The sequence below is a fragment of the Leucopleurus acutus genome, assembly GCF_964270905.1.
Source record: "Leucopleurus acutus genome assembly, chromosome: X".
Taxonomy (NCBI): Eukaryota; Metazoa; Chordata; class Mammalia; order Artiodactyla; family Delphinidae; genus Leucopleurus; species Leucopleurus acutus.
Window position 1 is genome coordinate 59,950,199 of NC_139148.1, and position 13,787 is coordinate 59,963,985.

At 38.0% G+C, this 13,787-nt stretch overlaps 1 protein-coding gene across 1 annotated transcript in view; it reads left to right on the forward strand.

Moving 5' to 3' along the window:
- Positions 1-13,787, forward strand: part of KIF4A (kinesin family member 4A) — a gene marked incomplete at its 3' end in the record, with an annotated part of 126,465 nt that overhangs the window by 85,703 nt on the left and 26,975 nt on the right. The window contains exons 16-19 of the mRNA XM_082864820.1: positions 720-864; positions 1,602-1,712; positions 5,460-5,543; positions 6,750-6,863. Of these exons, the coding sequence (XP_082720946.1) occupies positions 720-864; positions 1,602-1,712; positions 5,460-5,543; positions 6,750-6,863 (454 nt within the window). The remainder of the gene's footprint in view (positions 1-719; positions 865-1,601; positions 1,713-5,459; positions 5,544-6,749; positions 6,864-13,787) is intronic.

The following is a 13,787-nucleotide window of genomic DNA, read 5'->3' on the forward strand; positions in this document are numbered from 1 at the left end:
CAGTAATGGCTTTAAGAGTTCAGAGGCAGGAGATATCAGTTCAGGCTGGCGTGATCAAGGAAAGCTTTATAAGAAGTTAGCATTTGAGCTGTATTTTGAAAGGTTATCAGACCTACCAGACAGCAAGAGTTTCTTTGTCCCTGTGCTGATGGTAAATTAGTTTGTGAATAGAATTAATATTCAGGCTAGCAAATGAAAAATCAATCTAGCCATCCCTTAGCCGGTTAAGAATAAAACCAAGACAAATTACCAGAATATCCTACACTCCCTTAGACCTTTGCCTTTATTGGCTATTCTACCTTCTTTTTACTTAGTGATTCTGTTATATCTCTCTATAGTATCTAACTTTCATGTTCTTAAAAGTTATGTTGAATGTTTACTTTCTATCTCAGACTTGTGTAACAATCATCGGAATTATTCTTTACGCTCAAGTGAAGTGAAATGCCTTCAAAGAACCATCCTTTTAATGCAGAGTGGTGAGAGAGTAGTGTATTGAGGCAGCTACATTGTTACTTACGCAAAAAATTTCCTTTACTCTTTAGCTCCCAGTGTTGAGATGGTTTTGGTTGTTTGGGTGGGATTCATTATTTAAAGATGGCTATGTGACTGGCCGCCTATTTTATATATATCAAGGTTGTGAACCTGGGAGTCTAATATTATGTCTTTTGGAGTCAGACTTTGCTGCTGCTAGTCCTCATTCCTACAACATCTGTGTTTAGGTTGAGTGAGCGCCGCCGGAAACGTCTCCAGGAGCTAGAGGGTCAAATAGCTGATCTGAAGAAGAAACTGAATGAGCAGTCTAAACTTCTGAAGCTGAAAGAATCCACAGAGCATACCGTCTCCAAACTGAACCAGGAAATACGGGTAATAAACTCTCATCCTTGCATTTACCCTATAGAAACTTACAAACATAGGCGTTTTATTTAGAATTATACTACAGAGGTGTTTGCAGGTGAGAAAGTAGCAGGCAGGGCCCATCATTTCAAGTGTTTGAATCTCTACAAATGTCCCTTTTGTAGGACATTGTGCTAGCCATCTAGAATCTGAATAACAAAACTCTGCTTTGACATTCAGAGTTTTAATGTTAGATTCTCTGAAACCAAAGGGCGAGGATACCTTAATATTTAGTGGTGACATTCTGACCACTTTCCATGATCATGTGGAATAATTTTGCAAAGTGGTTGCAAAACAACAGACACATAAGAGAAAATTTTCAGTCATTGAATGTTCAACTTCTGACATGTACAAAGTGGTGGTTACAGGTCATTGTACTGAAACTATTCGAATACAGTGGTTGCTAGGTAGATTTGTCCTTGAGACTTAGTAGATACTTCCTTGAAATTTCATTTATATGCAGTGAATTTAGGGCTGGATTTAGCTTGTAGGTACATTTTTTCTATTATTTCTTCAGAGCGTTCATTTGTATAGTCTATGCAAGAATAGCAAGTGGTATTGCAAACGTAATCAGAAAATCTGTTGGCAGGCTTCTCAGCTCAGCTCTGGATTTTTTTCTCTCTTCTTAATGGTTAGTCTATCCATCTGTACATCAGCCCAGAATAAGTGCAGATGACTACTATTCGTGCTGGTTTTTGTTTCTACAGGTGATGAAAAACCAGCGGGTACAGTTAATGCGTCAGATGAAAGAGGATGCTGAGAGGTTCAGACAGTGGAAGCAACAAAAAGACAAAGAAGTAATCCAATTAAAAGAACGGGTAAGTAACTACAATTTCTCAAAGTCCTACCTAATGAACCCTTTTCTGGGCTGACTAACATTAAAGCTTCTCTTCAAACAGCTGGTTTCTCTAAATATATGATACATTCTTGAATTTAACAACTATTTATTAAACGTCTACTACGTGCAAGATACTATCCACTAGATACCATGGAAAATAGAAAGATGAGTAGTATATGTGTTTTGCTCTTGAAGACTATCTTGTCTAAAGGGGAAAATGAGACATAAGCATGATTTTCTTCAATACAAGAAATAAAGAGACTTGTGCTTTACAAATAGTCTAAAATACCAATGTAATTAAGAAAGGGAAGCACACTTCCAGTTGGACTGAAAAGACCTTGAACAATAGGGAGGATTTTGATAGAGATAAATGCAGGCATTCCAGATAAATGGAAGAGCAGGAACAAAGACACAGAGATGACAACTTTGTAGGAATAGCGAATGATCCAGGTGGGATGAAAGATAGTAGGAGAAGATTCCATTGGAAAGACAAGTTGAATCTGGATTGTTAAAGATCTAGGAAGTTTGAACTGTATTTTGTTAGCAGTGTAAAGATTTTTAAGGTTTTTGAGAAACAAAGTGCTATCAGCAAAGTACTGCTTTCCAAAGATACATCTGGGAGTCAGGTGTAGAACAAACTGAACTATTGAGAAACTGGAGGCCAGAACACAAGTTAAGCAGGTATTGCATCATCCAGAAAGATAATAAGGGCCTGAATTCGAGTAGTAACAATGTTCTTGGAAAGAACACTGGAAAGGACATTAATTTGGGGTAATTTTTAGAATTGGCCAGAATGTGATATGTTGGGTCAGGAAATGAGAGAAGTACTTCAGGAATGGTGACATGAGGAATGGTGGCATGAGGAGCTTTGTGGACTCTCTTCCCAGCAAAAGAAGCACAACTGGTGAAATGTATTGTCCTAAGGGCATACAGCAAGGAACCAATTATTCAAGGAAATCTACTAAATCTGAGTAAGAACAACAATAGTCTGTGGCATATGAGCCACGACCAACTCTCTCCCTTCATCCCCCTCAGCTCCATGTTGCTGAAGCTTTGTTTCAGGCAAGAGCAGCCAAGAGATCTGGGGATCCCTTCTTCCACCTAGCCTCCATGCAGAGGGTGGAAGCTGTATCCCTGCTGCAGAAGACCAGGACTACTGGGGTCTGACTACCATAACCCATCTAATCGTAGGATGTAGGTTCCATGTCAGGAGACCAGCCAAGAAAAATAGGGTATGCTGCCACTGGCCAGCATCCTACTCATAGAACAGAGATGTCACTCAGAGAAGTGGGCTTCTGTCCCCATCCCCAGGTCCTAAGCAGTGGTGCAGAGGATTCTGCCCAGGGGGAGGGGCAGGCCATAGGAATGCAGCTCTCCCTAAGGGGACTGACTTTATTTGGGGACAGAGTCTGGGGAAGTTAAAACCTAAAGGTGCTGTCAAAAACAATGGAAATTTTGGTGGTGAGCAATTAAGAGGAGACTGGTAGCTCCATGAGAACAATAAATGAAACAGCAGTCGAAATATTCAAAGATCTAATGACTGAAAACTTTCTAAATTTGATGAAAAACATTAATCTACACATCTAAGAAGCTCAATCAACTACAAGTAGGATAAATGCAAAGAGATCAACACCCAAGACACATCATGTCCAACGGTTGAAAGACAAAGACAAAAAACTTAAAAACAGCAAGATAAAATTACTCATCACATACAAAGAAATCCCAATAAAATTAACAGCTGAATTCTCATAAGATCAGGAACAAGACAAGGGTATCCACTCTCGCCACTTCTATTCAACATTGTCCTGGAGGTTCTAGCCAGAACACTTAGGCAAGTAAAATATATGAAAGGCATCCACATTGGAAAGGAAAAAGCAAAACTATCTCTATTAGAGATGACATGATCTTGTATGTGGAAAATCCTAGAGAATCAACTGAAAACTATTAGAACTAATACATGTGTTCAGCAGGGTTGCAGGACATAAGTTCAATGCACAAAATTTGGTTGTATTTCTATTCACTAACAATTTGAAAATGAAATTAAGCAAGTTCCTTTTATAATAACCTCAATAAGAATAAAATACTTAGGAATAAGCTTAACAAGTGTAAGACTTATACACTAAAAACTACATCATTGAATTAATTAAAGATCTAAATAGGGCTTCCCTGCTGGTGCAGTGGTTAAGAAGCCACCTGCCAATGCAGGGGACACGGGTTTGAGCCCTGGTCTGGGAAGAGCCCACATGCTGCGGAGCAACTAAGCCCGTGCGCCACAACTACTGAGCCTGTGCTCTAGAGCCTGCAAGCCACAACTACTGAGCCCATGCACCACAACTACTGAAGCCCGCGTGCCTAGAGCCTGTGCTCCACATCAAGAGAAGCCTCCACAATGAGAAGCCCACGCACCACAATGAAGAGTAGCCCCCACTCGTCGCAACTAGAGAAAGCCTGCACGCAGCAATGAAGACCCAACACAGCCAAAAAATAAATTAATTAATTTTTTTAAAAAAGATCTAAATACATGGAACAATAATCCATGCTCATGGATGGGAAGACTTAATATTCTTAAGTTGGAATACCCCCTCAGATTGATCTACAGATTCAACACAATCCCAACCAAATTTCCTCTAGCTTATTGGTAGAAATTCACATGCTGATCCTAAAAGTCATATGGAGATGCAGGTGACCCAGAATAGTCATAACAATCTTGAAAGAGAACAATACATTTGGAGATATCACATTTCCTGATTGCAACACAACCATCACCTCACATAGTTACCCCTTCTTTTCAGTGTAGGGAGAACACTTAAGATCTACTCTCCTAACAAATTTCAAGTATACAGTATAGTAGTATTAACTATAGTTACTATGCTATACATAGATCCCCAGAACTTACTCATTTTATAACTAAAATTTTGTACCCTTTGACCAACCTTTCCCCATTTTCCTCACTGCCCCCATCCCCTCCCCAGTACCTGGTAGCTATCATTCTACTGTCTGGTTATATGAGTTTGACTTTTTTAGATTTCACATATAAGTGAGATCATATAGTATTTGTCTTTCTCAGTCTGGTTTATTTCACTTACCACAGTGACCTCCAGGTTCATCCATGTTGTTACAAATAGCAGGATTTCCTTGTATGTGACTGAATGATATTCCATTGTATATACAGTTGACCCTTGAACAACGTGGGTTTGAACTGCGCGGGTCAACTTATACATGTATTTTTTTCAATAGTAAATACTACACTACTATACTATCCACAGTTGGTTAAATCCATGGATGCAGAACCACAGATATGGAGGGCCAACTGTAAAGTTACACATGAATTTTCGACTGCATGGGGGTTGGCACCCCTAACCCCACGTTGTTCAAGCGTCAACTGTATACACGTACCACATTTTCTTTATCCATTCATTTGTCAACAGCTTAGGTCAACTTAGGTTGTCAACTTAGGTTGTTTCCATATTTGGTTATTGTGAATAATGCTGCAGCGAGTATGGGAATGCAGATATCTCTTCAAGATACTGATTTCATTTCCTTTGGATATATATATACCCAGTAGTGAGATTGTCAGATCATATGGTCTTTCTATTTTTAATTTTTTAAGGAACCTCCATGCTGATTTCCATAAAGACTATACCATTGAAAGACTCTTCAGTTACATTATAAGGTTTTATTTTAGCTAGCTGAATAGCAATAAAAAGTCTGACTCTTTTCTTCTCAGGACCGTAAGAGGCAATATGAACTGCTCAAACTTGAAAGATGCTTCCAGAAACAGTCTAGTGTGCTCAGACGTAAAACTGAAGAGGTAAGAAAATCCAATCTGCTAGGTCAAGTGTATTATCACTTTCAGGCTTGGATGATGGCAGAGGAGTATCCCTTAAATGAGCCAGTGTCCTGAGAAACCAGGGATAACAGTCTTGACCAGCAGTTCCTAAGTCTTGATCCCTGTTTGTCATGAGCTGTCAGCAGATAAAAACCTGATGAAAATGGCACTATTCAAATAAGGATTTTTTCTAATTGGGCTTGCTTCTTTCCAAACAAAACAAAACAAAAAGAGTAATTCTGATATATGACATTTCCAGACGCTTTCAATCTGCAGTGCTTCCTTGAAATTGTGTGCCTCCCCTAGGCTCTAACGGAGTAGCTGTTCACCAGTGTTATGTACATGGAGACTTATAAATGTAGTTCCTATAAGAATTCAAACCCATAGAATTTTTTATTTTTCTTGACTAATATGCTAGAAATTAGAATGTTCTTTCTGTTTTATTATGTTAATATAAATTCTTTTATTGAAGTAGAATATATATACCTAAAAAGGGCACAAATATTATGTACATCTCCATGAGTTATTCCAAAGCGAAAAAACCTGTACAACCATCAACCTAAGACAAACAAGTCACTACTAGAACCTTAGAACTTCATCCCCACCCCCACCTGTTCTCTCTCCAAATGACGAGTCCTTCCCTCTTCCTCAGAGGTAACGACTGTCCTGACTTCTGACACTACAAATTATTTTTCCTGGTTTTGAAGGGAATTACAGAGAATGAAGTGCATCTTGTTTCTTTGATTTGGTAGTAGAATTGTAATAAACACCAATGCTGTTGCACGTAGGGGTGGTTTGCTCTGAACTTGCCTTTCAGTATCTTTTGGCACAGGTACGTGAGCATTTCTGGTGAGTATACCTAGGGGGGAAATGATGAATCACAGGGATTGTGTATGTTCAAGTTTAGTTAATAATGACAAATGATTTTCCATGGTGTTTGTACCAAAGTTTACTCACACCAGCCATGGATAAGAGTTTCAGTTGCTCCATATCCTCATTAACCTGGGGATTGTCAGTCGTTTTATTTTTCATCGTAGCCACTCCAGGGTTTAAGTAAAAGCATCTCACTGGGTTCTAATTTGTATTTCTCAGATGATTAGCTGTATGAATCATCAGATACATAATTAATGAAGAATGTTCTTCTTTCTACCCTTCAATTCAACGTTACTATGAGCCATTTTTATTTAGGCAGCAGCTGCCAACAAGCGTCTCAAGGATGCTCTCCAAAAACAACGAGAGGTCGCAGAAAAGCGGAAGGAGACTCAGAGCCGTGGAATGGAAGGCACTACAGCTCGAGTGAAGGTATGGACAACTTGAACTGCCATTTGTCTTATGTACATTGGGGATAGGAAAAAATGGGAAGTAGCTTTCTTTTCGTTTAGAAGTAAACACTACAAAATCTGGAGTTCTACCTGAAAGCATTATTTCCTAAAGATATGATTATCTCTGAACGGTTGTTAAAGACCATGAGTAGTGAACCCTTTCTATCCCTGCCCCTGTTCAGTTAATTTTTAAAGTTTTATTGAGGTATACTTGACCTACAATAAATTATACATATTTAAAGTGTACAGTTTAATAAGTTTTGACACAGATATGCGCCCATTAAATCATCACCACAATCAAGATAAAGTCAATGTCCATCAGGACCAAAACTTTCTTCGTACACCTTTGTAATCCCTCCCTCCCCTCCCCAGTCTATCCCTCTACGCCCCATCTCCAGGCATCCATTAATCTGCTTTCTGTCACTGGATTTTCTACATAGACGATCACATCATCTGCGCATAAGGACAATTTTATTTATCCTTACCCACTCTGTATGCCTTTAAAAAAAACTTTCTTGCCTTATTGTACTTGCTAGAACCTCCAATAAAATATCGAATAGAATAGGTGAAAAGAGGGCATCCTTGCTTTGTTCCCAATCTTAGAGAGAAAGCATTCAGCCTTTCACCGTTAAGTACGATATTAGCTATAGGTTTTTTGTATATGTTCTTCATCAGGTTAAAGAAGTTCTTGTCTGTTCTTAGTTTGCTGAAAGTTTTTATGATGAATAGTTGTTGGATTTTTTCAAAAGTTTTTTCTGAATCTTCTTGAGCTGATCTTATGGTTTCTGATCTTTTTGAGATAATCTTCTTGAGGTGATCTTATGATCTTATGGTTGGTTGGTTGGTTTTTATTCAGTATGGCAAACGACATTGATTTTTTTCCAACTTATTTTATTAAGGTATAACTGATGTACAGTAAGATCTACCCTTTTTACTGTAGTTCTGCAAGTTTTAACATCATATACAGGTGTATAACCACCACCACAATAAAAATATAGAGTAGTTCTATATTCCCCTATAACACTTTGTAGTCAGTTTCTCCCACATCCATATGCTGGCCCTTCACAAACACTGATCTGTATTCTGTCATTATTGTTTTCACTTTGCATTGCATCAGTGTCATATAACTGGAAACGTACAGTATGGCTTCTTTCACTTAGCATAAGGCATTTGATATTCATCCATGTTGTTGCCTGTATTATTCCATCATATGGATGTTCCACAGTTTATCTATTCGCCTGTTAAAGGTTATCTTGGAGTCTTTTTTTTCCCTAGTTTTTGGTGATCATGAATAAGGCCACTATAAAGGCATTCACATACAGGTTTCTGTATAACAAAGGTAGTCATTTCACTTGGGTAAATACCTAGGAGTGGGATTGCTCGGTCATATGGTAAGTGTATGTTTAACTTTATAAGAAACTGCCAAGGGACTTCCCTAGTGGTCTAGTGGTAAAGAATCCACCTTCCAATGCAGAGGACGCAAGTTAGATTCCTGGTAGGGGAACTAAGATCCCACATGCCGCGGGGAAACTAAGCCTGCACACCACAACTACTGAGTGTGCGCACCTCAACTAGAGAGCCTGAGTGCTGCAAACTACAGAGCCCATGTGCCACAACTAGGGAGAAGCCCATGCGCCACAACTAGAGAGAAGCCCTTGTGCCTCAACAAAGAGCCCGAGAGCTGCAACAAAAGATCCCACATGCCACAACTAAGACCTGACACAGCCAAAAATAAAATTTTTAAAAATCTAATAATATCAAAACAAAGAAGATATACAGACTGCCAACAAACACATGAAAGAATGCTCAACATCATTAATCATTAGAGAAATGCAAATGAAAACTACAATGAGATATCATCTCACACCAGTCAGAATGGCCATCATCAAAAAATCTAGAAACAATAAATGCTGGAGAGGGTGTGGAGAAAAGGGAACACTCTTGCACTGCTGGTGGGGATGTGAATTGGTACAGCCACTATGGAGAACAGTGTGGAGGTTCCTTAAAAAACTACAAATAGAACTACCATATGACCCAGCAATCCCACTACTGGGCATATACCCTGAGAAAACCATAATTCAAAAAGAGTCATGTACCAAAATGTTCATTGCAGCTCTATTTATAATAGCCAGGAGATGGAAGCAACCTAAGTGTCCATCATCGGATGAATGGATAAAGAAGATGTGGCACATATATACAGTGGAATATTACTCAGCCATAAAAAGAAACGAAATTGAGCTATTTGTAATGAGGTGGATAGACCTAGAGTCTGTCATACAGAGTGAAGTAAGTCAGAAAGAGAAAGACAAATACCGTATGCTAACACATATATATGGAATTTAAGGAAAAAAATGTCTTGAAGAACCTTGGGGTAAGACAGGAATAAAGACACAGACCTACTAGAGAATGGACTTGAGGATAAGGGGAGGGGGAAGGGTAAGCTGTGACAAAGTGAGAGAGAGGCATGGACATATATACAGTACTAAACGTACGGTAGATAGCTAGTGGGAAGCAGCCACATAGCACAGGGAGATAAGCTCAGTGCTTTGTGACGGCCTGGAGGGCGGGATAGGGAGGGTGGGAGGGAGGGAGACGCAAGAGGGAAGAGATATGGGAACATATGTTTATGTATAACTGATTCACTTTGTTATAAAGCAGAAACCAATACACCATTGTAAAACAATTACACTCCAATAAAGATGTAAAAAAAAAACAATAAAAAGTTTAAAAAAAAAAGAAAAACTACCAAATTATTTATCTAGTTGTTCAGTGCTGGTATATAGAAATACAACTGATTTTTGTATATTAACTTTTATCTTCTGACTTTATTAGTTTAGTGGCTATTTTGTAGGTTCTTTGGGACTCTCTACATAGACAATCATGCCATCTATAAATAGTTTTATTTCTTCCTTTATAATCTATATGTCTTTTATTTATTTTACTTGCCCTGTTGCATTGGCTAGGACATTCAGGATGATGCTGAATAGGAGTAGTGACAGTAGAAACCCTTCTGCTATTCCTGATCTCAGGGGAACAGTATTCAGTCTTTACCATTAAGTATGCCATTAGCTATAGGTTTTTCAGAGGCCCTTTATCAACTTAAGGAAGTTCTTATCTATGCTAATTTTCTGTGAGTTTTTATCCTGAGTGGATATAATTTTTTTTTTTTTTTTGGCCACGCTGCACAATTTGCGGCATCTTACTTCCCTGACCAGGGATCAAACCCAGGCCCCCAGCAGTGAAAGTGCCGAGTTCTAACCACTGGACCACCAGGGAATTTCCAATGAGTGTGTATAAATTTTGTCAAATACTTTTTGTCTCTAGTTTGTTGATTTGGTGAATGACTTTGATGTTCAAATATGGAACCAGCCTTGCATTCTTTGAATAAGTTCCACCTGGTTGTGATATATCATCCTTTTTATGTATTATTGAATTCAACAGTACATAAAATTAAGATTTTGCTAAAATAAAATTTCGTGTAAAATTTTTGCATCTGTGTTCATGAGATATTGGTCTGTTGTTTTCTTGTAGTGTCTTTGTCTGGTTTTGGTATCAAGGCCTCTTAGAATACGTTAGAAACTATTGCCCCCTCTTCAATTGTCTGTAAGAGTTTGTATAGAACTAATATTGTTTTTTCCTTAAAAGTTTGGTACAGGGACTTCCCTGGTGGTCCAGTGGTTAAGAATCCGCCTTCTAATGCAGGGGATTGCGGGTTCCATCCCTGGTCAGGGAACTAAGATCCCACACACCACGGGGCAGCTAAGCCCACACACCGCAACTACTGAGCCCATGTGCCGTAACTACAGAGCCCACACGCTCTGGAGCCCATGCGCCACAACTACGGAGCCCACACGCTGCAACAAAAGATCCTGCATGCCGCAACTAAGACCCGATGCAGCCATATATAAATAAATAAATATTTTTAAAAATAAAAATAAAAATCCTTTAAAAAAAAGAAGAGGAAGTTTGGTACAGTTCACAAGTTAAGCCATCTGGACCTGAAGGATGTTTTTGTTAGTTGTTGCTTTTGGTGGGGAGGAGGGGTTAACTGTAATTCAGTTTTTTAACTGGATATAGGGTTGTTCGGGTTATATATTTCCTCTTGAGTGAGCTTTGGTAGTTTGTGTGTTTCGTCTAAATTGTCAAATTTATTGGTATGAAGTTATTCATAATATTTCTTTATTATCCTTCTAATGTCTGTAAAAACTGTAGTAATGTCCTCTATCTCATTCCTGTTATTGATATTTTGTGTCTTTTCTCCTTTTTCTTGATCAGTTTGGCTAAGGTTTATCAAAGAACCAGCTCATTCTTACAAATGGTTAAAATAGTAAATTTTATGTTATGTATATTTTACCACAATTAAAAACAGTACCCCCAAAACCCTAGCTCATTAATTTCCAATCTGACCTTTATTATTTCCTTATTTCTGCTTTGGATATAATTGGCTTTTTTTCTTAAAGGTGGAACCTGAGGTCATTGATTTGAGTTCTTTTCTTTTCTAATATAAACATTTAGTTCTATAAATTTCCCCTTCAGTACTCCTTTAATGACATCCCACAAATTTTGATAGTTATGTTTTCATTCAATTCAAAATACATTCTAATTTCCCTGTTGATTTCTTCTTTGATCCACAGTTATTTAAAATGATGTTATTTAGTTTCCAAATATTAGGAGATTTTTCCAAATATCTTTCTGTTATGATTTCTAATTTAATTTCATTATGGTTAGAGACTATCCTTTATATGACTTGAATCCTTTTGTATTTTTTGAGACTTATGGCCTAGAATATGGTCAGTCTTGGCAAATGTTCAAACTGTATGTACTTGAGAAGAATGTATATTCTGCTGTTGTTGGATAGAGTGTTCTACAAATGTCAATCATGTTAATTTGATTGATTGTGCCATTCATTTCTACTGTATTCTTGCTGATTTTCTGCCTACTTGTTCTATCAGTTACTTAGAGATGGGTATTGAAATCTTCAATTAGAATTATGGATTTGTCTTTTTCTTATTATAGTTCTGGTTTTGCTCTGTATATTTTGAAGCTCTGTTATTAGAGGCATAAACATGTAAGATTAATTGATCCCTTTATTATTATAATAATAAGTTTATTATTATGATCATTTTTATCCCTAGCAATATCCTTTGTTCTGAAATCTTTTTCTGATAATAATATAGTCCCTCCAGCTTTCTTTTTTTTTTTTTTTGCGGTACGCGGGCCTCTCACTGTTGTGGCCTCTTCCGTTGCGGAGCACAGGCTTCGGACGCGCAGGTTCAGTGGCCATGGCTCACGGGCCCAGCCGCTCCGCGGCATGTGGGATCCTCCCAGACCGGGGCACGAACCCGTGTCCCCCGCATCGGCAGGTGGACTCTCAACCACTGCACCACCAGGGAAGCCCCTTCCAGCTTTCTTTTAATGTTAGCATGGTATATTTTTTTTAAATCCTTTTAGCTTTAACCTCTTTGTGCCTTTGTGTGTTTTTAAAGTGTTTTTCTTGTAGGCAGTATACAGTTGAGTCTAGCTTTTTTAATCCAGTCTGACAATCTGCATTTTAATTGGGGTGTTTAGACTATTTACATTTAATGTGATTATTGATATGGGTTGATTTGAATCTATCTTATTGCTATTTGTTTTCTATTTGTCCCGTCTGTTCTTCATTCCCTTTTCCTTGTTTTCTGGCTTCTTTTGGATCAATTGAGTATTTTTATGATTCCATATTATCTCCTTTATTGGCTTATATATGATTTTGTTTCAGATATTTTGGTGCTTTGTATATTAGGGGCATAAACATTAAGGATTAGGTTCTCTTGAATAATTGACTCCCTTACCATTATGAAATTACATTTTTTTATCCTTGATAATATTCCTCTTTTTTCTTTCAGTTTTACTGAGATAAATTGATAAACAGCACTGCAAAAGTTTAAGGTATACAGCATAGTGATTTGACTTATATACATCTTGAAATGATTATCACAATAAGTTTAGTGAACATCCATCATTCATATAGATACAAAATTAAAGAAATAGGGCTTCCCTGGTGGCGCAGTGGTTGAGAGTCCGCCTGCCGTTGCAGGGGACACGGTTCATGCCCCGGTCCGGGAAGATCCCACATGCCGCAGAGCGGCTGGGCCCGTGAGCCATGGCCGCTGAGCCTGCACGTCCGGAGCCTGTGCTCCGCAACGGGAGAGGCCACAACAGTGAGAGGCCCGCATACCGCAAAAAAAAAAAAGAAATAGAAAAAAAATTTTGTGTGTGTGATGAAAACTCTTAGGATTTAGTCTCTTAACAACTTTTATATATAGCATACAGCAGTGTTAATTATATTTATCATGTTGTACATTACATCCCTAGTACTTACTTAATCTTATAACTGGAAGTTTGTACCTTTGACTGCCTCTCTGGTAACCACAAATCTGATCTTTTTTTCTATGAGTTTGTTAGTTTGTTTATTTTTGAAGTATAATTGACCTACAGCACTATGTTAGTTCCTGTTACACAACAGTGATTCAATATTTCTATACATTTAAAAATGATCACCATGATAAGTCTAGTTGCAATATGTCACCATACAAAGATATTACATAGTTATGGACTATATTCCCCACACTGTACATTTCATACCCTTAACTCCTTTATTTTGCAACTGGAAGTTTGTACCTCTTAATCTCCCTCACCTATTTCTTTCCTCCCTCTATGCCCCTCCCCCTGGCAATCACCTGTTTGTTCCCTGTATCTATAACTGTTTCTGTTTTGTTATGTTCATTTGTTTTGTTTTTTAGATTCCCCTTATAAGTGAAATCATGCAGTTTTTGTCTTTCTCTGTCTGACTTATTTCACTAAGCATAATATCCTCTAGGTACATTCATGTTGTCGCAGATGGCAAGATTTCATTCTTACGGCTGAG